The 27,355-nt window shown below is 40.1% G+C and overlaps 1 protein-coding gene across 1 annotated transcript; it reads right to left on the bottom strand.

Moving 5' to 3' along the window:
- Positions 1–1,454: 1,454 nt before the first annotated feature.
- LOC111538798 (protein SET-like) lies at positions 1,455–23,301 on the bottom strand. The gene is made up of 2 exons (XM_023206420.1): positions 23,270–23,301; positions 1,455–1,896 (listed from the first exon to the last, which is right to left on the bottom strand). The coding sequence occupies exons 1-2, from the start codon at positions 23,299–23,301 to the stop codon at positions 1,455–1,457; spliced, it is 474 nt and encodes a 157-aa protein (XP_023062188.1).
- Positions 23,302–27,355: the final 4,054 nt, after the last annotated feature.

Genomic DNA, 27,355 nt, shown 5'->3' with positions numbered 1-27,355 from the left:
AATTTCAGCTACTATATTTACAGCATTAAAAAGCTTATGCATTAAGGTGCTTCTCTGCACAATGGCATTGAGCAGACTGAGCTGAGTCCGTTAGCCCACCCAGATTCATATAGTCACATTTGAGAGCTTTATACCAGAGAGCAGGGACAGTTACTGCTAACCATCACAGACTTCTTACTCTGAGAGCCTATCTTCTTGGCCACAAACCGTCCCATGTATAACTTGGCATTAGAGCACCAGGTCTGTTGGATGGTGGTGGCAGTCACTATTATTTTATATCCAGGTAAAAGGCCAATTTTAAAAACTTACACTTGGAAATAAAAATCAAGGGCAGAATATACTCAGAAAGTATTCAGCAATCTGGTATCTCAAATGATATGAATACTTTCAGAAACCAATGGCAAATTTTACCCACGTTTCCCAGCTATGGAGATATTAATACATTGATTCAAATCCCATTACTCAATTCACATAACCCTGAGGTCATCCTCCAAAGTGTGTATCAAAAAGTAGGAAGTTAGAGTGACAGAGTTTGAAAGTGATGTTATACAAGTCAAACTTAGAAGGTCATAGTAAGCATACCTATGCTGAGAGAAAAGCATCAAATCCTTTGTGTACACATTTAGTTTTATTGTAACAAAGCAACTTGTACACTTTTAACGTTTAAAACTGAGCATCATCTTTCCTTTCCAGTGAAACAAAAAGAAAATTTAAAAATAAACAGAAACAACATTTCAATAGAGGATGTCAACTCCAAATAAGATCCTACAAGTTCTGCTGATTCTCCCACTGAGTGGCAGGGCTCAAGTCACCATCAGGAGATAATTTATTTTAAAAGTGTCATCTTAAACTGCAAGGATATCTGTCAAATATCACAATGAAACATGCCAAAGGAGAAGCCATGTTGTCAAAATGCCCGCTTAACTCACCCAAACATCTCAAACCCACCCTTTGCTGACCTTCTATAACCCCACTTTCTAAAGTTTCTTTTTCTTTTTTTAAACAAGAGAAAGTAGACAGATATATGTTGGTAAATGCTACCTGTCCATATTCACATAGAGACACAGTGTATTCTCTGAGCCCAACAAACAGAGAAGGGAGGAAAAAAGCTAGAATTATACGCACTACTACACAGGGGCCTAGCACCCTCCAGCTTCCAGCAGAGCGAAGGGAGCAGGGGTTTTTTTCCCGCAGAGCTCTGTGGTGTTGATTCCATACAGTTTTCATTCAGATAGTAAGCAATAAAAATGAATTTCAAGCAGAAAGGGGTAGAGACTTCCCATTGTATTCTGCTCAAGGTATTTCCCCCAAAATAAGTTGAGGAAAGAGAACTCAAGAACAGGGTGACTGAGCACAAGCGGGAAAACAACAACAACAACAACAAAACTGCAACTTGCTCCCAGGGACAGGAGAAAATTTTTAAAAAAGGAAAGTTGGAATCTATCAGTGTTCTATTAGTCATCTTCTCCTTCATCCTCCTCTCCTTCCTTTCCTTCATCATCTTCTTCACCTTCATCCTCACCCCCTTCCTCATCAATATCTTCTAATCCTTCCTTGTCTTCTTCATCATCATCATCTTCTGCTCCTTCTTCTTCGTCATCCATATCAGGAACCAAGTAGTACAGTAATGGTTTTGGCCAAATGTCATCTTCAATGACCTCTCCTAACCCATCAGCACCTGTATCAGAATGGTCAATAAACCAGGTAAAGAAGCTCTCTGGTTCTTCATGCTGTCTCTTTCTGCTGTCTTTCTTCTGCATTTGACTTGAACGTTTCGTCAAATCCTTTCCAGATTTCCATTTGATTTCAGTGGAATTTGAAGATAGATCACCATTCTCATTCAGATGAAATTCTTTGGAGAGAACTTTATTTTCAAAGTAAGGATTTTCATCCACCCTGGACGTGCCTGATCAAGTCTGATCTCGGAAGCTAAGCAGGGTCAGGCCTCGTTAGTACTTGGGTGGAATTAGGATATTCTTAATAAGAGGTATAGCCCAAGCAAAGGTAAGAATATAGAACAATCGTGCTTGTGTATGGGCTCCTCATGGAAACCTGCTCTGCTAGAATTAGGAGAGTGGGGAGGCATGGAAGCTAATATTTGTTGTGCTCCTACTTGTGCTAGGTGCTTGTAGCTCATATGTTTTGGGTTGTCTGCTCTCCTGCAGGCTCTCTCTCTAGGAATCATCCCCATACAGGGCTGAAAGGGTGGGCCTGTAGCCATGTTTGTGCCATTTGTCCAGTCTCACATCCTGGTCACGAATCACTGGACCATGGGTGAACACTGTATCTAAGCTCAGTTGATCCAGTTCTTCTCCCAGAAACATGGCACTAGGACACAGAAAAACTAACCCAGTGGACTTCCTGTGGAAAGGCTGGAGTGTAGAAAAGTCCAGAGTGGGAAATAGTGAGAGGTAGAAGGGAACCGAAGAAAGCTGAGATCAGTACGCACAGCGTAGAGAAGGGAAAATGTACACAGAGAAATACACAGGATGTTGTAAGAAAGATTCAGTAGCTCCTGGGAGATGGCACATGTGCCTGGATTCCAACAATTTGGTTCCTGGTTTCTCTCCTGAGGATGCTATATTTCATTTCTTATTCCTTGATTTCAGTTGAATTAGTTTAAGTGCTTTCCTGTTCCTTACGATAAAAATAGTCTTGGCCAAGACAGTTTGTTCACATTTTTTCAGATTATCCTCTTAACAATTCATTGAAATAGATATCACTTCCACATCATTAATATGGATATCAAGGCTTAGAGTGGCAATGTGACCTGCCTATATGCATTCGGTTGATAATGGTTGAGCTAAGAGTGAAACCCAGGCCTGCCTGGCTCTAAACACCTTACACTTCTCCCTAAGGGACCTTGGCCAGTGTTTGAATCAACAGTTGATCCCAAAACACTTTGTCTGTAACTGCACAAGACATCCTCACTTCTGATGCTGTGTCTATTCAGGGCCAATTTGTTAACTTTTAGTCATTCTGAGATTCTCCTATGGAGGTTCAAGCCCAGAAAGCTTATTTAATACATGAATTCAGAATTTGTAAGAAGTCAGATGCTGTATTCGTGGCTCTTACTGAGTCAAATTCAATGCAATCCTATCCTTAAAAAATACCCAGATTCTAGTGAATAAAGAGAAACAAGTCAAAATTAGAATTTTTCCAAATCAAGAAAATTAAGAATGTCTTTAATTTGGAGGCCAGCTAAGTAATTTATTCATCCTAAACAATACTCACTGAATGGTTGATATGCCTCTTATATTTTAATAACCCATTACAAATATACCTTCTTTGCGCAATCTATATTCTAGTCATAGTCAATTCTTACAGTCCTTTCAAATGCCATGCTACTAGAACCTATATGCCATAATATGTGTGAAAATTCATTTCCCTTCCCCTATCTGTCTGGAAAACTTCCACTCTTTAGGATTCAACTGAAGGTGTCGCCTCCTCCACAAAACTGTCCACTAACTCTTAGCCTCATGAGGTTAGTAGATCTTTCCACTATGGCTCCAGGAAATCCCAACCTTAACTCTCATTACTGCATTGTAATTGTCTCTTTGCAGTTGAAGTGACATGTTCTTCTCACTCTCATGCCAGGCCACTCTCTTTCCTTTCCAATTTCCACTTCCTCCTCATCTCTCATCTAATAGGAGATGAATTGCTAATCTAATGAACTTGAGATATTGATTAGACTACATTTCATTAGTGAGTAAGGTTGCTATGGTCAAGACCACTCTATCCTTCCTGTAGAAACTCAGGACTTTCCTACCCTTCCCCCACCATCAAAGAAGGTCTGGGATGTGACTTAGGCAACCCCCTTTTCCTTCTATTTCTCTTCTGTACAGTTGGTAAAGTAAGAGATCATGTAGCCATGTGTGTGATGGAGGTGAGGCAGCTCTACCCCACAGGCCCAGCCATTCTCCCCATACCTTTGTGCCAGCATCTTCACCTGTGCATGCCTAGGTAAGCCAGGTGCGTTACATACTACCAGCTATGCTATCTTTTTGGAGGGAAAGAAATGGGAAACCCTACTTCAGTTTCCCAGCTGAAGTCAAGTGGTCCAGCTCTGGGTACCAGGGATGAGGTCATGAGTGGTGATGAGGTCATTGAGTGCCTGCCCATCCACTAACAAAGTGGAACTTGCTTTTCATTTAGATCTGTTTCCTTGTAAACTTCAGACTGTTGTAGTCAGCATTCTGGGCTAGGAGACTCGGAGCAGAGTTTGGCACTCAAACTCCATCCCACAACCCCCATTACACACTTTTTAGTGAAATATTCTAACCCAGTGGGTTTTGACCCTGGCTACACATTAAAATCACCTTCTATACCAGAAATCGAGATGACTCTAACACGTGGCTAAATTTGAGAGCCCTTGCAAAGGAGAGCTTCACAGTCTCCCCCATCCCACCCTAATGGAGGGCATGAGTTCTGCTATAAGGTGGTGGAAGGAAGCTTCAGGCATCAGTAGATTTGAATAGAGCTCAGAGTGAACTTGAGTTCACCTCTCTGTGCCATAGACCCATCATCTATAAAATAAGAGGATTCACCGAGAACTCTTGACATTTTGGGAGTCATAGACACTTTTGAAATTTTCATGAAAGCTATGTGCATCTCCTCAAAAAAATGAACATTTGCCCTTATTCAGACATTCACATTCAGCTTCTGGGGTGCTTGGATGCTCTGACACCCTGGCCTACAGGATCACTGAGATTCTGTCCAGCTTTCAGCTCCAAAGGCCAATCTCTGTAATGTGCTAGAGAGGACCATTGGGCGGGCCAGGCTTCATTCCTTTTTCAATATTTTTCAAAATACACGTGCTTTGAACACCAGCATCAGCAAGATGCACATGCTGTGAGAAGCAGGGGGCATCTGATAACTGAGGGAACAGTTATCAGGGAGTGATTTATTAGTAAAATATTTATTGAGATTTTCAAGGCACCAGGCTCTAGGGATACCATTGTGAGAAAAAACACACACACACAAACCCCACATTCATGATAAGGATATATTCTGATGGAGGTTTTTAGCTTTCATATCACACTTAGTACAGGACATATGTTCACTGAGTGGAATTCACCCATTCTACTTAAAAATCTCTCTTTGTCTCCCTCTGTCTCTTTCTTTTCCTAATGGCCGAAAGTGCATCGTTGACTTTTTAAAAGACAATGCAGAATTTCCTTTGAAATTGGGCAAAAGACCCTGCCCCTTGGTCTGCTCTGACCCTCCATTTCCTGTGTCCTTCCACCCAGAGCAAGGACTCTTTGAGGCTAAGGACATGTCCACTTGGGGCCTGCACTCCACCCTTTCACACCATGCTCTTGTCATCCGTGACCCCGTATTCCCTGCCCAAATGTCCCTGAATCTGTTCCTAGAGCTTGTGCAGGCTGCTGCTTCGGATATCTCTTCTCCAGGCTGGGTCACACTGCTGGTTTATGTGTCCCTGGACCCAAGGGGTGGCCACAGGGCAGCAGTTTGCTGGGGATGCGAAGGAGCTTGCACGTGCAGGATGGCATATCCACACAAATGCAAGTGAGGCCCATTGCAGAGAGCCAGAACTGGGAAGAGAGGGCCATGGGCTGGGGCTAGGGAACTGCCCCTCTCCAGGCCATCATTTTACAGCTCTGAAACTGAGAATTCTAAATTCAAACTTGGCCTTCCAGGGTATTATAAAAGTATATTTGCCTAAGTAGGTGGGTAAAGACATATTTTAGTGAACAGTCTCTTAGCCTGAATGATAACTTTAAAGTATTTTTATAGATGGTATTTGGGCCTCCGTTTGTACACTTGTTCCAGGCTCCACAAATAATTGCGGGAGAGTCTAAGGTAGTAGGATTATGGTATGGACCCACCCAAGTTGCTTTGGCTCCTGACAGCTTTCCTTCATAGTTTCTTATAACAACCAAAGTAATAATAGCTAATTTTTTAAAAATAAAACTCTTATTGAAGTATAATATACATATATTAAAATGCATAATCATAGAATAAATACATCCATGTAACAGCCAACTGGATCAAAACAGAACATTGCCAGCATCTCTTACACACCCTTACAATAACCACTCCCTCCATCCTTCTCAAAGGTGACAAGTATCCCATATTAATTTGCCAATTTTTGAACTTTACATAAATGTAGTCACATCATATATATTCTTCTGCATCTGGCTTCTTTCCCTCAATATTATGTTTATGATTATCCATTTTATTGCATGTAGAAATAGTTCATTCACTTTCATTGCTATATAGTGTTCTATTGAATCAATTTACCATTTTTCATTTACTTATTTGGTTGCTGATATATGTTTGGATTGTTCTCATTTGCTACTAAGAATGATGCTGCTATGTTTATTCTTGTACCTGTCTTTTGGTGTCCATATACTTTCCTTTATGCTGAGTATATATTTCTAGAAGTGAGACTGCAGGATTTTAGGGTGTGTGAATACATTCAGCTTTACAGTACTGCAAAAAGTTTTCCCAAGAGGTCGTATAGAAAGACTTTTAAATTTTCTTTTATAGATAGAATGCTTTTCTGATTTCTCATCTCTCATGTGTCGGTTTTGTTAAGGTTTGATTTCCTAGGGATTTATTCATTTTCTTTAAATTTCCAAATTTAAAAATAGACTTATGTTGTTTCTAACAGTCTCTAATTTATTCTTAATACCCATAGGACCTATAATAATATTTCCTTTTTATTTCTAAAATCTGTGTCGTTTTTTATTTTCCTGTTTTTATTCTTCTTTTGCAAGTGATTTATTGATGTTATGAGTCATTTCAAAAAATAACTTTTGGTTTTGTTGATTTTCTTTATTGTACATTTGTTTTCAATGTTATTAATTTCTACTTTTATATATATTACCTTTTTCCTTCTACCTTCTATAGGTTTTACTTGCTGGATATTTTTCTAACTTCCTAAGAGATACTTAAATAATTGAATTGCAGCCTTTCTTCTTTTCCAACATATGCATTTTAAACTATACATATTCTTTAAGCACTGCTTTAGCTGTGACCACAGGTTTTGATATGTCATATTTTCATAACCATTCCATTCTAAAAACTTTCTGGTTTCCAATGTGATTTTATTGTTGATTATTTGGAAGTATATTGCTTAATTTCCAAATATTTAGAGACACTGTAGTGGTCCATTGTTATTTATTTCAAGCTCAATTCCACTGTGGTCAGAAAACATGTTTATTGCAATCCCTTAAAACGTGTTGAGATTTGCTTTAAGGCCCAGTACATGGTCAATTTTGGTAAATGTCCATGTGCACTTGGAAACAGTCTGTATTCTGCAGTTGTCAGGTGTAGTGCTCTATATATATCAACTAGGCCATGTTTTATAATCATGCTGACTTTTTTGCCTGCTTGTTCTATCAGTTACTGAGAAAGATATGTTAAAATCTCCAACTATGCTTCTGGATTTGTCTGTTTCTCTTTTTAACTCTGTCTTTATTGCTTCATGTATTTTGAGGTGTTGTTAATAGGTTCATATAAACTTAGAATATTTCCACTTTCCTGTGGATTGACCTTTTAATCATCTTAAAACACTTCTCTTTATCTCTTATAATTCTTCTTGCCTTAAAGTCTACTTTATCTGATGTTAATATAACTATACAGCTTTCTTCTGGTTGGCATTACATGGTATACTTTCTTTTATCCTATTACTTTCAATTTTCTGTATCTTAGTATTTAAAGTGTATGTTGTAAAAAGAATATGGTTTTATTTCATTTTTTATCCAGTTTGACAATCTTTGGCTTTAAATTGGAATATTAAGTCTTTTTGCAAATCATGGAATTATCTGTATATTTGGGTTAATTTTGTTATTTTGCTAATTGTTTTCTCTTTATTTCATCTGTTCTATGTTCCCTTTTGTACATTTTTTGCCTTATTTTGGATTAATTATGTATTTTAATAATTCCATCTACCATGAACAAGGTTTTACCTATTGTTACTATTCTTTTCAGTGATTGCCCTGAAGACAACTGCACAGATAGACTCAGCCAAGCCTAATACCAGTGAATAAAATTTGCCAATTCCTGGACAATTCAAGGAACATGAATACTTCATTTACTACCCTCATATGTTTTAATTTTAAAAATATTTTAAACCACATAGATATTAATATTGCTGTTTTATAAATATTCAATATTAATGTGGATATACCCACATATTTATGCTTTCCATTAATCTTTGTTCTTTCCTGTATTTCCATGCTTTCACAGTGTATCATTTACTTTCAGCCTCAAGAACTCCCTTTAGTATTTTTTTAGGAAGCATCTGCTGATTATGAATTCTCTCATATTTTACTTGTCTGTAAATGTCTTCATTTTACTTTTATTTTAAAGGTTATTGTCAGTGGGTACAGAAGTGTGAGTCATAACTACTACCTTTCATCACTTTAAAGATATCACTCACTTATCTTCTTCCTTTCTTTGTGTGCGTGTGTGACAGAGTCCCGTTCCATCATCCAGGCTGGAGTGCAGTGGCACGCTCTTAGCTCGCTGCAACCTCTGCCTCCCAGGTTCAAGAGATTATCCTGCCTCACCCTTCCAAGTAGCTGGGATTACAGGCACCTGCCACCACACCTGGCTAATCTTTGTATTTTCAGTAGAGACAGGATTTCACCATGTTGACCAGGCTGGTCTCAAACTCCTGGCATCAGATGATCCACTCACCTTGCCCTCCCAAAGTGATGGGATTACAGCCATAAGCAACCCCACACGGCCGCCTAGTTATAGTTAACCCCCCATTTTTTTTGAATCATATCAAATTAGTATTTCTTCTTTAAAGGTAATATGTATTGTTTTCAGTTGACTTTAAGATGATATGTTCTTCTTTGATTTTTGAGTAGTTTCACTACCATGTACCTATGTGTGATTTCTGTTCCATTAATTATCTTTGGAGTTCATAAAACTTCTTGAATCTATGATGCAGATCAGTTTTGGAAATTTTTCTGCCTCTATCTCTTCATACATCATTTCTCCCCCATTCTATTGATCTGTTTTGGAAAAACAGATCAGTTTGGGAAAATTTTCAGCCTCTATCTCTTCATACATTGTTTCTCCCCCATTCTATACCTCTTGTTCTTCTGGGGCTCCAACTACTTATTTGTTCAAACTTTCACTCTGTCCCACATGTTTCTTAGGTTCTTGTCCATATTTTCCATTCTTTTGTCACTCCATGCTTTAGTCCAGATGTTTTCTTCTGACAAATTTTTCAGTTCACTAATCCTATCTCAGCTCTTTCTAATCTAATGATAACTTCGTATGTCAAGTATTTTTATTTTGGATATTGTATTTTTCAGTTCTGGAATTTTTGTATGATCATTTTCAATAGTTCTATATTCTATGCTGAAAATTACCATACCACCATCTAATTTCTTTAATACACTTATGACAGTTATTTTAAAGTCTATTTTAACTCCAGTATCTTTATTTTCTATTGGTTTCTGTATACTGTCTGGCTTTCTCTTCCTCATGGTTGTTGGACATTTTGTCTTATCTGCAGGTGAACCTGGTAATTTTAGATTTAATATGAGATATTATATATCAGGCTGTTGATTATGTTATCTTCCTCCAAACATTATTAACTTTTGCTTCTGGCAAGTAACTAGGTAAAGGCAGATTGACTCACCTTAATTAAGTCAATGAATGAACAGATTCAAAACTGGGCATCAGTCTTTATGAGGGTTGTTGCATTTCTAGTTAATCCATATTTCTAGATTATAACCCTTGAAAGTTCCACCTGAAAACACTGAGTAAACATTATGGTTCCTTTTTCTTGACCCTAAACTCCAATTTTTGTCCCCTTTAGCTCCATAAGTGTGCCAATAGAGATGCTCAACTCTTCACCTTTCAATCTCTTCTGTCCACATTCTGGGTATCTAAGGTAATCCTTGTCAACTAGCAGATGCCTTGTGGGGAAAAGCAACACAGAATGTCAGGTTCACAGCTCTTTGCTTCCCTTCTCTCTGTGATCTTAGGCTCTTAAGTCCTCCCAGCCTTGGCAGTTCTCCAATGTCTTTAAAATTATTTTTATTTTTTATTTTTTGTTTTTGAGATGGAGTCTTGCTCTGTCACCCAGGTTGGAGTGCAGTGGCAGGATCATGGCTCACTGCATACTCCATCTTCCAGGTTCAAGTGATTCTCCTGCCTTAGCCTCTCTAGTAGCTGGGATTACAGGTGTGTGCCACCATACCCAGCTAATTTTTATATTTATAGTAGAGACGGGATTTCACCATTTTGGTCAGGCTGGTCTCGAACTACTGACCTCAAGTGATCCATCTGCGTCAGCCTCCCAAAATGCTGGGATTACAGGCTTGAGTCACTGAGCCTGGCCTAAAATTATTTTTAAAAATTTCATACAGGTTTTCTATTTGTTCTTAGTGGGAAAGTTGGTCTGAAGTAAGATAGCTATTATGAAAGTTTTGATAGCTAACATTTATGAAGAGATTAATATGTTTCAGGCACATTTTGCACACTTAACATATATATACTCACTTTACAACAATTCTAAGATGTAAGTTCTCTTATTTTCCCTGCTTTACAGAGAGAAGAAATGGATCACAGAGTGATGAGTAGTTTGTCCAAGGTCATGTAGTATAAGTGATACATCCAGAATTTGAAGCCAGGCAACCAGGGATTAGGACCCTACACTTAGCCATAGAGATCTAAACCTCTTAATTCTCAGCTGTCCTATATGCATTTGGGATCATGAGGTATATCTAATGCCCCATATTAAATACGCATTTTACTTGAATGAATCTGAGTGGGTTTCTGTTACCTGCTCTCAGATGATTTCTGACCAAGCTCTTTGGACAAGTTGCCTCTCCTACCAAAATGCTTCTTTAGAACAAAAGTGCATATTACTAATATCCTTTCCCCAAATGGGTCTTTTTAAAAAAAAATTATTATTATACTTTAAGTTCTAGGGTACATGTGCATAACATGCAGGTTTGTTACATATGTATACTTGTGCCATGTTGGTGTGCTGCACCCATCAACTCGTCATTTGCATCAAGTATAACTCCCAATGTAATCCCTCCCCACTCCCCCCTCCCCATGATAGGCCCCAGTGTGTGATGTTCCCCTTCCCGAGTCCAAGTGATCTCATTGTTCAGTTCCCACCTATGAATGAGAACATGCGGTGTTTGGTTTTCTGTTCTTGCAATACTTTGCTGAGAATGATGGTTTCCAGCTGCATCCATGTCCCTACAAAGGACACAAACTCATCCTTTTTTATGGCTGCATAGTATTCCATGGTGTATATGTGCCACATTTTCTTAATCCAGACTGTCACTGATGGACATTTGGGTTGATTCCAAGTCTTTGCTATTGTGAATAGTGCCACAATAAACATACGTGTGCATGTGTCTTTATAGCAGCATGATTTACAATCCTTTGGGTATATACCCAGTAATGGGATGGCTGGGTCATATGGTACTTCTAGCTCTAGATCCTTGAGGAATCGCCATACTGTTTTCCATAATGGTCGAACTAGTTTATAATCCCACCAACAGTGTAAAAGTGTTCCTATTTCTCCACATCCTCTCCACCTGTTGTTTCCTGACTTTTTAATGATTGCCATTCTAACTGGTGTGAGATGGTATCTCATTGTGGTTTTGATTTGCATTTCTCTGATGGCGAGTGATGATGAGCATTTTTTCATGTGTCTCTTGGCTGTATGAATGTCTTCTTTTGAGAAATGTCTGTTCATATCCTTTGCCCACTTTTTGATGGGGGTGTTTGTTTTTTTCTTGTAAATTTGTTTGAGTTCTTTGTAGATTCTGAATATTAGCCCTTTGTCAGATGAGTAGATTGCAAAAATTTTCTCCCATTCCGTAAGTTGCCTGTTCACTCTGATGGTAGTTTCTTTTGCTGTGCAGAAGCTCTTTAGTTTAATTAGATCCCATTTGTCAATTTTGGCTTTTGTTGCCGTTGGTTTTGGTGTTTTAGACATGAAGTCCTTGCCGATGCCTATGACCTGAATGGTATTACCTAGGTTTTCTTCTAGGGTTTTTATGGTATTAGGTCTAACATTTAAGTCTCTAATCCATCTTGAATTAATCTTCGTATAAGGAGTAAGGAAAGGATCCAGTTTCAGCTTTCTACTTATGGCTAGCCAATTTTCCCCAGCACCATTTATTAAATAGGGAATCCTTTCCCCATTTCTTGTTTTTCTCAGGTTTGTCAAAGATCAGGTGGCTGTAGATGTGTAGTATTATTTCTGAGGACTCTGTTCTGTTCCATTGGTCTATATCTGTGTTTTGGTACCAGTACCATGCTGTTTTGGTTATTGTAGCCTTGTAGTATAGCTTGAAGTCAGGTAGCGTGATGCCTCCAGCTTTGTTCTTTGGACTTAGGATTGTCTTGGCAATGCAGGCTCTTTTTTGGTTCCATATGAACTTTAAAGCAGTTTTTTCCAATTCTGTGAAGAAACTCATTGGTAGCTTGATGGGTATGGCATTGAATCTATAAATAACCTTGGGCAGTATGGCCATTTTCATGACATTGATTCTTCCTATCCATGAGCATGGTTCTTCCATTTGTTTGTGTCCTCTTTGATTTCACTGAGCAGTGGTTTGTAGTTCTCCTTGAAGAGGTCCTTTACATCCCTTGTAAGTTGGATTCCTAGGTATTTTATTCTCTTTGAAGCAATTGTGAATGGAAGTTCATTCATGATTTGACTGTCTGTCTGTCTGTTACTGGTGTATAAGAATGCTTGTGATTTTTGCACATTAATTTTGTATCCTGAGACTTTGCTGAAGTTTCTTATCAGCTTAAGGAGATTTTGGGCTAGACAATGGGGTTTTCTAAATATACAATCATGTCATCTGCAAACAGGGACAATTTGACTTCTTCTTTTCCTAACTGAATACCCTTTATTTCTTTCTCTTGCCTGATTGCCCTAGCCAGAACTTCCAACACTATGTTGAATAGGAGTGGTGAGAGAGAGCATCCTGTCTTGTGCCAGTTTTCAAAGCGAATTTTTCCATTTTTTGCCCATTCAGTATGATATTGGCTGTGGGTTTGTCATGAATAGCTCTTATTATTTTGAGATACATTCCATCAATACCAAATTTATTGAGCGCTTTTAGCATGAAGGGCTGTTGAATTTTGTCAAAGGCCTTTTCTGCATCTATTGAGATAATCATGTGGTTTTTGTCTTTGGTTCTGTTTATATGCTGGATTACGTTTATTGATTTGCGTATGTTGAACCAGCCTTGCATCCCAGGGATGAAGCCCACTTGATCATGGTGGATAAGCTTTTTGAAGTGCTGCTGGATCTGGTTTGCCAGTATTTTATTGAGGATTTTTGCATCGATGTTCATCAGGGATATTGGTCTAAAATTCTCTTTTCTTGTTGTGTCTCTGTCAGGCTTTGGTATCAGGATGATGTTGGCCTCATAAAATGAGTTAGGGAGGATTCCCTCTTTTTCTATTGATTGGAATAGTTTCAGAAGGAATGGTACCAGCTCCTCCTTGTACCTCTGGTAGAATTCAGCTGTAAATCCATCTGGTCCTGGACTTTTTTTGGTTGATAGGCTATTAATTATTGCCTCAATTTCAGAGCCTGCTATTGGTCTATTCAGGGATTCAGCTTCTTCCCGGTTCAGTCTTGGGAGAGTGTAAGTGTCCAGGAAATTATCCATTTCTTCTAGATTTTCTAGTTGATTTGCGTAGAGGTGTTTATAGTATTCTCTGATGGTAGTTTGTATTTCTGTGGGGTCGGTGGTGATATCCCCTTTATCATTTTTTATTGCGTCTATTTGATTCTTCTCTCTTTTCTTCTTTATTAGTCTTGCTAGCGGTCTATCAATTTTGTTGATCTTTTCAAAAAACCAACTCCTGGATTCATTGATTTTTTGGAGGGTTTTTTGTGTCTCTATCTCCTTCAGTTCTGCTCTGATCTTAATTATTTCTTGCCTTCTGCTAGCTTTTGAATGTGTTTGCTCTTGCTTCTCTAGTTCTTTTAATTGTGATGTTAGAGTGTCCATTTTAGATCTTTCCAGCTTTCTCTTGTGGGCATTTATTGCTATAAATTTCCCTCTACACACTGTTTTAAATGTGTCCCAGAGATTCTGTTATGTTGTATCTTTGTTCTCACTGGTTTCAAAGAACATCTTTATTTCTGCCTTCATTTTGTTATGTACACAGTAGTCATTCAGGAGCAGATTATTCAGTTTCCATGTAGTTGAGTGGTTTTCATTGAGTTTCTTAGTCCTGAGTTCTAGTTTGGTTGCACTGTGGTCTGAAAGACAGTTTGTTATAATTTCCAGTCTTGTACATTTGCTAAGGAGTGCTTTACTTCCAATTATGTGGTCAATTTTGGAATAAGTGTGATGTGGTGCTGAGTAGAATGTGTATTCTGTTGATTTGGGGTAGAGAGTTCTGTAGATGTCTATTAGGTCTGCTTGATGCAGAGATGAGTTCAATTCCTGGATATCCTTGTTAACTTTCTGTCTCGTAGATCTGTCTAATGTTGACAGTGGTGTGTTGAAGTCTCCCATTATTATTGTATGGGAGTCTAAGTCTCTTTGTAAGTCTCTAAGGACTTGCTTTATGAATCTGGGTGCTCCTGTATTGGGTGCATATATATTTAGGATAGTTAGCTCTTCCTGTTGAATTGATCCCTTTACCATTATGTAATGCCTTCTTTGTCTCTTTTGATCTTTGATGGTTTAAAGTCTGTTTTATCAGAGACTAGTATTGCAACCCCTGCTTTCTTTTGTTCTCCATTTGCTTGGTAGATCTTCCTCCATCCCTTTATTTTGAGCCTATGTATGTCTCTGCATGTGAGATGAGTCTCCTGAATACAGCAGACTGATGGGTCTTGACTCTTTATCCAGTTTGCCAGTCTGTGTCTTTTAATTGGAGCATTTAGTCCATTTACATTTAAAGTTAATATTGTTATGTGTGAACTTGATCCTGCCATTATGATATTAACTGGTTATTTTGCTCGTTAGTTGATGCAGTTTCTTCCTAGCCTCGATGGTCTTTACATTTTGGCATGTTTTTGCAATGGCTGGTACCGATTGTTCCTTTCCATGTTTAGGGCTTCCTTCAGGGTCTCTTGTAAGGCAGGCCTGGTGGTGACAAAATCTCTAAGCATTTGCTTATCTGTAAAGGATTTTATTTCTCCTTCACTTATGAAACTTAGTTTGGCTGGATATGAAATTCTGGGTTGAAAATTCTTTAAGTATGTTGAATATTGGCCCCCACTCTCTTCTGGCTTGTAGAGTTTCTGCCGAGAAATCTGCTGTTAGTCTGATGGGTTTCCCTTTGTGGGTAACCCGACCTTTCTCTCTGGCTGCCCTTAAGATTTTTTCCTTCATTTCAACTTTGGTGAATCTGGCAATTATGTGTCTTGGAGTTGCTCTTCTGGAGGAGTATCTTTGTGGCGTTCTCTGTATTTCCTGAATTTGAATGTTGGCCTGCCCTAGTAGGTTGGGGAAGTTGTCCTGGATGATATCCTGAAGAGTGTTTTCCAACTTGGTTCCATTTTCCCCCTCACTTTCAGGTACTCCAATCAGATGTAGATTTGGTCTTTTTACATAATCCCATACTTCTTGCAGGCTTTGTTCATTTCTTTTTCTTCTTTTTTCTTTAGATTTCTCTTCTCGCTTCATTTCATTCATTTGATCCTCAATCACTGATACTCTTTCTTCCAGTTGATCGAGTCAGTTACTGAAGCTTGTGCATTTGTCACGTACTTCTCGTGTCATGGTTTTCATCTCTGTCAGTTTGTTTATGGCCTTCTCTGCATTAATTATTCTAGTTATCAATTCTTCCACTCTTTTTTCAAGATTTTTAGTTTCTTTGCGCTGGGTACGTAATTCCTCCTTAAGCTCTGAGAAGTTTGATGGACTGAAGCCTTCTTCTCTCATCTTGTCAAAGTCATTCTCCATCCAGCTTTGATCCGTTGCTGGCCATGAGCTGCGTTCCTTTGCAGGGGGAGATGCGCTCTTATTTTTTGAATTTCCAGCTTTTCTGCCCTGCTTTTTCCCCATCTTTGTGGTTTTATCTGCCTCTGGTCTTTGATGACAGTGATGTACTGATGGGGTTTTGGTGTGGGTGTCCTTCCTGTTTGTTAGTTTTCCTTCTAACAGTCAGGACCCTCAGCTGTAGGTCTGTTGGAGATTGCTTGAGGTCCTCTCCAGACCCTGTTTGCCTGGGTATCAGCAGCAGAGGCTGCAGAAGATAGAATATTGCTGAACAGCAAGTGTACCGGTCTGATTCTTGCTTTGGAAGCTTCCTCTCAGGGGTGTACTCCACCGTGTGAGGTGTGGGGTGTCGGTCTGCCCCTAATGGGGGATGTTTCCCAGTTAGGCTACTCAGGGGTCAGGGACCCACTTGAGCAGGCAGTCTGTCCGTTCTCAGATCTCAACCTCCATGTTGTGAGATCCACTGCTCTCTTCAAAGCTGTCAGACAGAGTCGTTTGATCTGCAGAGGTTTCTGCTGCTTTTGTTGTTGTTGTTGTTGTTGTTTAGCTCTGCCCTGTCCCTAGAGGTGGAGTCTACAGAGACAGGCAGGCCTCTTTGAGCTGCTGTGAGCTCCACCCAGTTCGAGCTTCCCAGCGGCTTTGTTTACCTACTTAAGCCTCAGCAATGGCGGGTGCCCCTCCCCCAGCCTTGCTGCTGCCTTGCAGTTAGATCACAGACTGCTGTGCTAGCAATGAGGGAGGCTCCGTGGGCATGGGACCCTCCCGGCCAGGTGTGGGATATAGTCTCCTGGTGTCCCCGTTTGCTAAGACCCTTGGTAAAGCGCAGTATTGGGGTGGGAATTACCCGATTTTCCAGGTGTGGTGTGTCTCAGTTCCCTTAGCTAGGAAAAGGGATTCCCTTTCCCTTTGTGCTTCCCAGGTGAGGCGATGGCTTGCCCTGCTTCAGCTCTCGCTGGTTGGGCTGCAGCTGCTGACCAGCACCGATTGTCCGGCAATCCCTAGTGAGATGAACCCAGTACCTCAGTTGAAAATGCAGAAATCACCTGTCTTCTGTGTCCCTCGCCCTGGGAGCTGGAGACTGGAGCTGTTCCTATTCGGCCATCTTGCTCCGCCAAAAACCAAATGGGTCTTATTTATCTTCCCAGAGCTTCTCATTTGTTATTATCCTCATGATCTCATTTGCTTTCCTTATTTTTAAAAGGGCACTCACTGGGTAATTCCCTCACACCCATGGTTCCAGCAAACCCGTCTATGAGAAGTAAAGGATATATTCAAGCTAAAAGTAGGCAGCCTCAGTGAAGGAACAAAGTCCTCCAGCAAGGTTAAAATTCCACCAGGCTTGTGTTTCAAGACCCAAAGCACAGCTTGAACCAGAGAGGTAATTGAGCCAGCTGCTGAGAGGCAGCAGCCACATCCCCCCAACACATTAATCTGCCTCCCTCTGCTATGAAAGGGACCCAGGGCTTCGATTTTAGCAGCATGAGGAAACACACCATTTTCATGCATGGTTCCATAAAAATCGCCTCCTGGAGCTCTTATCTAAAAAAAAATAAAGAAAAATACGAGAACAGTCTTTGCAGCTTCACATCGCTTTTTATTTAGCAATCTTAGTTTATGAAATTCAACCAGCTGTTTATTTTTTCCACTACTGGCCAAACATGGTACCCAGTGGTGGTTTATTTGGGGTCCATTTTGGCCCACACCATGGTCTAGAGTTGGGGGAAGTTCAAAGGACGGTGTTTGTCTTGGGGGGAATTGGAAGTAAGAAAAAACAGTCTTTTCAGGGAAAAGGGCCCTTCAATCATGATGGAAACATTTCCTCTTTATCAGGACAGAATGGGGAAAAGGATAATAGAAATTCATCTTATCCTGTGGATATACTGTTGCCTGGAATTCGGAGAGAAATCTAAAAACTTAGTAAGAGCACCAAAAAGGGGTTAGGTTGCTCATCTCAGAGGATTCCAACAGGAACTCCCACCTCCTACATTAAGATAATGATGATGATCATGATCATAGTCATAATCATGATCATGATGATGGTTCATTTTATTGGCTATCATGTGTGAGATGAATTATATACCTTATCTCTGAGCAACATGAAAGGCAGTTATTTGTATCCTATTTTACAGATGGGAAAATGAGGTTAGAAAAGTTGTACAATTTGCCCACAGTTTCTCCGCAAATGGTGAAGTTGGGATTCTACCCTAAAGCCCATGCTCTCCTCAAAACACCACCTTATCTTCTGACTTCTCTGTATTGTCACACCAAAGTGATAATGAATTTTTTTTTTTTTTTTTTTTTTTTTTGAGATAGAGTCTTGCTCTGTCACCCAGGCTGGAGTGCAGTGGCATGATCTCGGCTCACTGCAACCTCTGCCTCCCAGGTTCAAGTGATTCTCATGCCTCAGCCTCCCAGGTAGCTAGGACTACAGTGCCACCATGCCGGATAACTTTTTGTATTTTTTAATACAGACAGGGTTTCACCATGTTAGCCAAGATGGTCTCCATCTCCTGACCTTGTGATCTGCCCGCCTCAGCCTCCCAAAGTGCTGGGATTACAGGTGTGAGCCACCACGCCCAGCCAGTAATGAATATTTTAAAATAAGATCAAATCAATGTTGTGACAGAATAACTACTCTCCCACAAAGAAATAAAAAATACTGCAAAACCATTAAAGATTATTTTACAGTAATGAGTGGGAAAGTTCCTGGCTCCAGGAAAAGACAACTAACACTGAACAAAGGTTCCAAATATCCAACCTTCTAAATAGACCCACAAACGACTGAGTCAGACATTCACCCAGGACTTCTTAAAAGCTGTAGAACTGGTTCTTTATCAAGAGGAAAGAGGTTGTGGGAAGTCTAGGTAATTAGTCACAGGCCTAGTAGGTCCTGCCGTATTTGGGGTCTGAGCCTTTTCCTTCTACAGTGGATGGGAGGGGTGCTTCTCCACCTCCTAGCACAACAGTTCTCAAATATTTTAGTCACAAGACCCTTTTACATGTTTAAAAATTACTGATAGCTCTAGGGAGCTTTTGTTTACAGCACCTGTGAACCTTCACAATATTAGAAATTAAAACTAGAACTTTAAAAATATTTACTTACTAACTTAATTAAAAATAATAAAAATAAACCCATTACATGTTAACATAAATAAGATTTTAATGTAAATAACTGTATTTTCCAAATAAAAAATTAATGAGAATAGCAGCATTGTTTTACAGTGTTAAAAACCTCTTTACTGGTGAAACCCCGTCTCTACCCAAAATACAAAACTTAGCCGGGCACGGTGGCATGCACCTGTAATCCCAGGGAGTCTGAGGCAGGAGAATCGCTTGAACTCAGGAAGCAGAGGTTGCAGTGAGCCAAGATGGCACCATTGCACTCCAGCCTGGGCAGCAAGAGTTAAACTCCATCTCAAAAAAACAAAAAAACAAAACAAAAACAAAACAAAAAACAAAAAAACCCTACTGTCCACTTTCATCCAAAATTGCTAGATTCTTATATCTGCTTGTTCATTTTATCTGTTGTATTTACTTTGATTGAAGAATATGAAAAACACTGACCTTGCACAAATGTGTAATTGGAAAAAAATGAATATTTTAATAGCTGTTAATGTAGCTGTGGATATTCTTCTTTGATATTACAGAAAAACTTAACAAATAGTTATTTCTTAAGCATTGCAATGTAGAATCTGAAACCATGTTAATCATTTCTGGTCTTTGCTATTCATATATTGAAATCCATTGGTCTTTTTTTTTTTTTTTTTTTTTTTTTTGAGACGGAGTCTAGCTCTGTGGCCCAGGCTGGAGTGCAGTGGCCGGATCTCAGCTCACTGCAAGCTCCGCCTCCCGGGTTTACTCCATTCTCCTGCCGAGTAGCTGGGACTACAGGCGCCCGCCACCTCGCCCGGCTAGTTTTTTGTATTTTTTAGTAGAGACGGGGTTTCACCGTGTTAGCCAGGATGGTCTTGATCTCCTGACCTCGTGATCCGCCCGTCTTGGCCTCCCAAAGTGCTGGGATTACAGGCTTGAGCCACCGCGCCCGGCCTGAAATCCATTAGTCTTTCTTGTACTCAGAATGGATCTTTTTACCCATTTTTTTATCATCATCTATTGGTAATTGGAAATATTAGTTATTTGAATTATGCAGATTTTCTAAATTGATACATTTCATTACACTAGTCAGAAACCATACTGTTTGTCACCTATGATGTCATTAGAAAAGTGTTAAGTATGGGAAGCTATCAAGCTTATGGTTGCAGATGCAAATTTTGAAAAATTCTAACTTCTGCTTGAAAACCCATTGTTTTTTTCAAGTGACAACAATACTGTCAGTTACTTTTTTTTTGGAAGTGACAGGCTCTCTTTGTACACTTTCAAGGAAATAGCTGCCAAACTCTCAAGTTGATAGAGCAATAATTTGTTTTTTTGATATTGTTTCAAGTAAAATTGGTGTTCCGTGAAAGAAAGGGCCAGTTCAGCCTACAACTCAGTTGCAAAGTGTTTTTTTCTTAGGACAGCCATCATACTTTTGCATGCAGTAGAAGTACCTTATGTATATTTCCCATTCCATCACAAGGAATATTGTTATTAAGATGTATACATCCAGGTACAGTGACTCACACCTGTAATCCCAGCACTTTAGGACGCCGAGGTGGACAGATCATGAGGTCAAGAGATCGAGACCATCCTGGCCAACATGGTGAAACCCATCTCTATGAAAAATTTAAAAATTAGCTGGGCATGGTGGTGCACACTGTAGTCCCAGCTACTCAGGAGGCTGAGGCAGGAGAATATCTTGAACCCGGAAGGTGGAGGTTGTAGTGAGCTGGGATCGCACCACTGCACTCCAGCCTGGCAACAGAGTGATACTCCATCAAAATATATGTATGTATGTATACATATATATATATATCTCAAAGGGTTGAGATTTACAAAATTTAATAATTTTTACTACTTCATCAAAGCATTCTTTTTTTTTTTTTAAGACGGACTCTTTGTCACTCAGGCTAGAGTGCGGTGGCACAATCTTGGCTCACTGCAACCTCCACCTCCTGGGTTCAAGTGATTCCCCTGCCTCAGTCTTTCTAGTAGCTGGGATTATAGACACGTGCCACCACACCCAGCTTATTTTTGTTTTTTAATAGAGGTGGGGTTTCTGCCATGTTGACCAGGCTGGTCTCAAACTCCTGACCTCAGGTGATCTGCCCACCTTAGCCTCCCAAAGTTCTGGGATTATAGCCATGAGCATTCTTAATGGAAACTGGAATTCTTTTTTCCTACTGGTTAGTGTGTGGTGGTGAAGAGTATATTTGGGTACCACTGCCTTCATTCATGCTGAGCTACTAGCAGTTTCATCTACCATTATTGTACCATTAGTGCAAAAGTCAACACAGAAAGGCAAATGTTTTATTATGAAAATGATTTTAACCTTGTGAATCCCCTGAAAGGGTCTTGAAGACCCCCAGGAGTCCATGACCACACTATAAGAATAGCTGTCCCATCAAATTGAAGGAAGATGAAGCTTCAAGAAAATCACTGAGGGAGTTGCTTGCAAGAAGTGGAGATTGGCACCCTCCCTGGATGCTTGTGGAACTTCCGAGTCAGTAGGCAAATCCTGGGCTGCCATGATAGATGAAGGGATTCTTGGGAGAACTTGGCATGCCTATCCTGGAATCTGGGGGGGACCACAACATAGGATTGTGCATTTTTACTGTTCATTAAGATGGCTGGCTGAGGGCAAGAATAGGGGCTGAGAACCAAGGGAAAAGGGTAATTTGTCCATTCAGATGAGGTACTCTTTTACAGCCTGCACAAGGCATAATGTGTATCAGTGGCAGCTCCAGGTTGGGAGCATGCATGCACCCAAGGACTTCCTACCTGGAGATTTCTAAAATCATGAGGCTAGCTGGAGTAGCCCCCAGTAGTATGGAGAGATGGGATGGGACTGTGGATAATGTGTGTCTTGGTCCTCTGAGACTGCCGTAAGAAAAATACCATAGACTGGGTGGTTTATAAACAACAGAAATCTATTCCTCATGGTTCTGGAGGCTGGGAAGTCCAAGATCATGGCAGATTTGGTGTCTTGTGCAGGTCTGCTTCCTGGATCATAGATGGCTGTCTTCTCACTGGGTCTTCATGTGGTGGAAGGGGCAAGACAGTTCTGTGGGGTCTCTTTTATAAGGGTACAAATTCCATTCATAATCACTTAGTAAAGGCCCCACCTCATTATACCACCACATTGGGGATTAGGACTTCAACAAAGGATTTTTGGGGGATGCAAGCATTCCATCTATTGCCTTGTGCCTAGGAAGAAATGAGGCATCTTCTACCCAGTCTAGTTCTCCACAACCATTTGAGAATGTTAAAGAGGATGTCAGAGGTTCTCAGGGCTTCATGCAAGGTAGCAGAGTGCTAAAGGAAGGGGCAGGGGACAGAAAGATGTCCAAAGCTGATAAGAGGATGGATGCCCCACAAGATAAAGGATCATTGAGAGAGATTAGAGGGGTCAGGGACATCTGGGGCAGCAGGCACCAGGATGAGGCTCAATATTACCTCTAGAAAACCATGCATGTCATCAACACAGAGAGGACCACATCAAACAGAGCAGACCAAGGGCATCTCCTCACCCTCTGCCAGCAGATAACTCATCTCTTCTTCCTAACTCTCAATTGCCTGCAAGGATAGACCCAGGCAGGGGAGGGGAAAGGAAGTGAGCTAGTACTGCTTATGTCCTCCCCTGTTTTCCCCATTCCCACCATACAATGCTTTTCCCCATTCCCACCATACAATGCCCAGAGACAGAAGAAGGAAGAGCAGCAGTTCACAATCCCCTTATTCGAGTTGGGACAGCCTGGGAGTTTGAAATGAACATTCAGAACCATAGTCTTAAACTAGACCGAATTGAGTTTCAATTGCCTGATGTGTCAAGAAAATAATTGGATCAGTTTATGTTCTTGATAAGGTATCTGCTACACTGTGAGGAAGATTTAATACAATATAACTAGAGGTAGTGAATGAAATAAATGGGATTGTTATGTGTTTATTCCCCCAAAGAGCTGAGGCCACAAATCAATCACGTTTAAACAACTAAAACTGGCTGTAGAGCACAATGACCAAGATTCCTTTCAGCCACCTCCCTAAAGTATCCATGGAAGTAAAAATAAGTGTTTTCTCTTTTTCTGCCCATCATTGGCTAGAAAACTCCATGGAGTAATGAAGGGAGCATTGGGTAGAGTGAAGATACACAGCTTCTATCTTCCCAGAAACCTCTATCCATTGTCCCCGTACCTCCATCCCATCTGACACCAGTGGACTGCTAATTGCATTACTTTGCTTGTCCTCCGGCCACAAAGGTGGACATGTCGTTAAGGCTTGGCCAAACATGACTCCCCATCTCCTTGCTTACAACAATTAGTGTATTGGGCAGACTAAGACCAAAGCAGGCCAATCAGAGTGCCATCAAGTGAATTAATCTATGGTTGCTAGGGCAGGAAGTTGTTTTCTGTTTTTTTCTAAAATCATGGTGCTGTAAGGATGAACTAAGCCTCTTGCTGGTAAGGATCCTCTTTAGTGGATAAAGGTGAAGAGCTGAGAAGAAAATAGGGCTGAGGGGTAGAAAGAGAGACCGATGGTGATGTTGTCATTGGACCCCCTGGGTCCACCTTGGACTGAAACTCTGAAAGATGCCCCTTGGACTTCCAAGTTCTGGGCCTATTGCTCTTTGGTCAAAATTTTTTCTGAGACAGGCTCTTGCTCTGTCATCCAGGCTGGAGTGCAGTGGCATGATCATGGCTTACTGCAGCTTTGACCTCCAGAGCTCAGGTGACCCTCCCTCCTCAGCCTCCCAGGTAGCTGGGACTACAGCTTCATGCCACTACACTTGGCTAATTAAAAAAAAATTTATAGAGACGGGGTCTCCCTATGTTGCTCAGGCTGATCTCAAACTCCTGGGCTGAAGCAATCCTTTTGCCTTGGCCTCCAGCAGTCTTCCTACCTTGCCCTCCCAAAGTGCTGGGATTATAGGCGTGAGCCCCTGTGCCTGACCTTTTGATTAAGATAAGAAAACTTGAGGTTTTATTGTTCTTTATGACCAAAAACAGTGTGAATACACTGGACTCTAGATTTAGCTATTTCAGTTACATAGGAGTGTGGGCAACTTATTAAACTTTATTAACTTTTAAACTTATTTATTAATTCACTTATCCAATAAACATTTATTGAACATATACTAAGTAAACTCAGCAGCAAAGATGAAAGATGAAACTATTTGATTCCTGTCTTTAGGGAGCTCACAGTCTTTGGAGAGAAAAAAAAAATGACCACAAAACAAGGAAATATTGTTTTAAAATTCAAGGTGAGTACAGAGAAAGCATATAAACATAAGTCTGTCTGGAAATTTCAGGCAAGGCTTTGAGTTTGAGACTTGCTGCCAGAGAGGCAAGGGCATTCCAGATAGAGAAGAGCACCTGCAAGGCATGGAGGCAGGAGAGGGGTGGGCATAGGATAGCTCTAGCATAGTGTGGGAGACAGGGAGAGGCAGACCGTAAGTCAAGAGAGGTGGACAGGGTCAGATCAGAAACTATATTATGCAAAAAGGTTTTGCCTAAGTCATGGAGAGCCACTGAAGGATTTGCAGTAGGAGAGAAAGGTTGGATAGGATTTGAAAGATTAAAAAACCCAAACAAACAACACAATTCCAGATGATTGAAACAGGGCAAGATTGGAGACAAAGAGAACTAAGAGATCAAATGGTGGTAAGAGTAGGAGATTGAGGAAGGTGGCTGTTGAAATCGTTTGTGTGAGATGCTGCATGGTCGGGCTAGGTCATATATCTAAGTGGTGAGCAGATATTCTAATTGAGTAGCCAGAACATGTTGGCTCTTTGGATGTGGATAAGCAGGGAGAGGATTATATGTTACTTAATGGGTTTATGATAAGAATAGTTCTTACATTTCTGAGATTCTTAACCTTTTGGGAGTCATAGATCCCTTTGAGAATTTTATGAAAGCATAAAATTGTCTTCTCATAAATATGTCTTCCCATACATATAAACATATATAAATATGTCTTCTCATAAATATAAACATGCATAATAATAATAGCTACCATTTGCTAAACACTGTGTTCCAATCACTGTTCTAGATACTTTATTTATTTAATTGTCACAGCAAACCTATGATTTGGTACTATTTTTTATCCCCATTTTATGGTTAATAAACTTGGAGAGGTGAAATAATTTGCCCAAGTCACACAGTAAACAGCAGGCCAGAAGTTGAACCAGGTTGTCCAACTCAAGCTCTGTGATTTAATGACTATGTTTCACCAGCCCTCATACACAGGTACCTGTATTAGTCCATTTTCACACTGCTGGTAAAGACATACCCGAGATAAAGACATATCCAAGACTGGGCAGTTTACAAAAGAAAGAGGTTTAATGGGCTTACAGTTCCATGTAGCTGGGGAGGTCTCACAATCACAGCAGAAGGCAAGGAGGAGCAAGTCTTGTCTTACATGGATGACAGCAGGCAGAGAGGGCTTGTGCAGGGAAACTCCATTTTTAAAACCATCAGATCTCATGAGACTCATTCACTATCATGAGAACAGCACAGGAAAGACCTGTCCCCATAATTCAATCACCTCCCACTGGGTTCCTCCCACTACACACGGGAATTATGGGAGTTAAAATTCAAGATGAGATTTGGGTTGGAACACAGCCAAACCATATCAGTACCTATGCTGTGCCTACAGTTCAGGAAGTTAGAGATTCCTCCACCCAAAGTCCATCCACTGCCCCTTAAAAGTCCAGATCTGGCGGTAAGAACACCCGCTATAAATGAAAGCCATTGGTCAACTCTAGGGAGTGAGATCAGTGTAAGGGATTCCCATCAATGATTTTGGGTACCCGCAAATTTACCTTCAATCACTGTGGTTGAAAGAGACCAGCTTTATGGCCTAACCCAGTGATACTATGTTTCTCCCTAAAGGAGCATTTGAAAAAATTTTTTTGTTAGATTCCTCATTAAATGTTAATGACAGATACACTGTTTATCAGTTTATGTTCTCTCTCTCTCTCTCTCTCTCTGTGTGTGTGTGTGTGTGTGTGTATGCTTTATACATAAAAAATAAGGTTTTTTCAGTCTCTCCTCCCACTTAGAGTCAACTTTTCCCTGGTTAGGGGTGTCATGTTACCATTGAGATACACACTCTAACCCTAACCATCTACCTATTAAAACTGTTTTCAATAACTCTGTCTTAGCCTACTAGAAAGAGACTTACCTCGCTTGATGGCTTGAAGAAGCTGCTCTGCTGTGAGAGGACTTATGGAGACCGCCTTTTGGTAAGAAAAACCTGCAGGCAGTCTCAGAACTGACAGTAATTCCCAGCCAATAGCCAGCAAGAGAACAGGACCTCAGTTCTACAATCCCAGGGAAATGGATTCTGCCACCGACCTGAGGGAAGAAAGGAGGAAAGGATGGGGAAGAGGCAGAAGGGAAGGAGAAAAGGAGGAAGAAAAGAGAAGAAAAAAAGAAAGAAGTAAAACTGAAGGAGAAACTAGATTGGATGTTAACTAATATGTATTGTAGGACAAAGAGAAATAGAAAATTGCCATTTTGCAACAAACTTTCAGGAGATGCCAAAATCACTGAGTGAAAAGTTATTGAGAAACTGGTTATTTATACCATCTCAAAGGATAACTCCATGAATTATTTAGTAATTACAAAAGGTTAAAAGGAACCTCTACAATGGGAAAATCTGGCACTATCACCTTAATCAAGTGATCAGAATTACCATCACTAATAATGAAAAAAACAGATATTCTGTGTCTACAGAAGTGATGTTCTGGAGACATCATCGTTGATGCAGTATTCCTGTCTTTTACGTCAGAATCTAATCATAAGGAAACAATCAGACCATTCTGCAGAACAACTGTCCTGGGCTCCAAAACCTATCAATGCCATGAAAGACCAAATAAGAAGGAGAAATAAAAAGTAGCACCTTTCTGGATTAAAGGAGACACAATGGCCATACAAACATAGCAACTAAAAGCAATAAAACAATGGGTGATCGTGGTTTGAATCCTGGATCAATTAAAAAAAAAAAAAAAACCTATTAAAGACATTTTGGGGCATCTTCAGGAAATTTGAATTTTTGTTACTATGCAACATCATTGCAGCAATATTAATGGCTCAAGTGTGATACCTGCGGGAGAATGTCCTCATTCTTAGGAGGTTCATACTGAGTAGTTAGAAGCAAAGCATTGTAGTATTTGCAACTTCTTCTCAAATGATTCTGTCAAAAGAATGTGTGTGTGTGTGTGTGTGTGTGTGTGTGTACATATATGGAAAACAAATGTAGCAACAATTGATAGGTGTGATGGTTAGTATTAAGTGTCAGCTTGATTGGATTGAAGGATG

Source organism: Piliocolobus tephrosceles, chromosome 10 (assembly GCF_002776525.5).
Source record: "Piliocolobus tephrosceles isolate RC106 chromosome 10, ASM277652v3, whole genome shotgun sequence".
Classification (NCBI taxonomy): domain Eukaryota; kingdom Metazoa; phylum Chordata; class Mammalia; order Primates; family Cercopithecidae; genus Piliocolobus; species Piliocolobus tephrosceles.
The sequence above is the reverse complement of the archived record's forward strand: the minus strand, read 5'-3'. Positions and strand labels throughout refer to the sequence as shown.

Bases quoted from the DNA above. Each gene is read 5' to 3' on its own strand.
- LOC111538798 (XM_023206420.1), bottom strand. From the start codon at position 23,301: ATGTCCACCTTTGTGGCCGGAGGACAAGCAAA. The intron at 1,897-23,269 runs GTAATGCAATTA...AGGCACGTCCAG, and splicing joins GTGGCCGGAGGACAAGCAAA to GGTGGATGAAAATCCTTACT.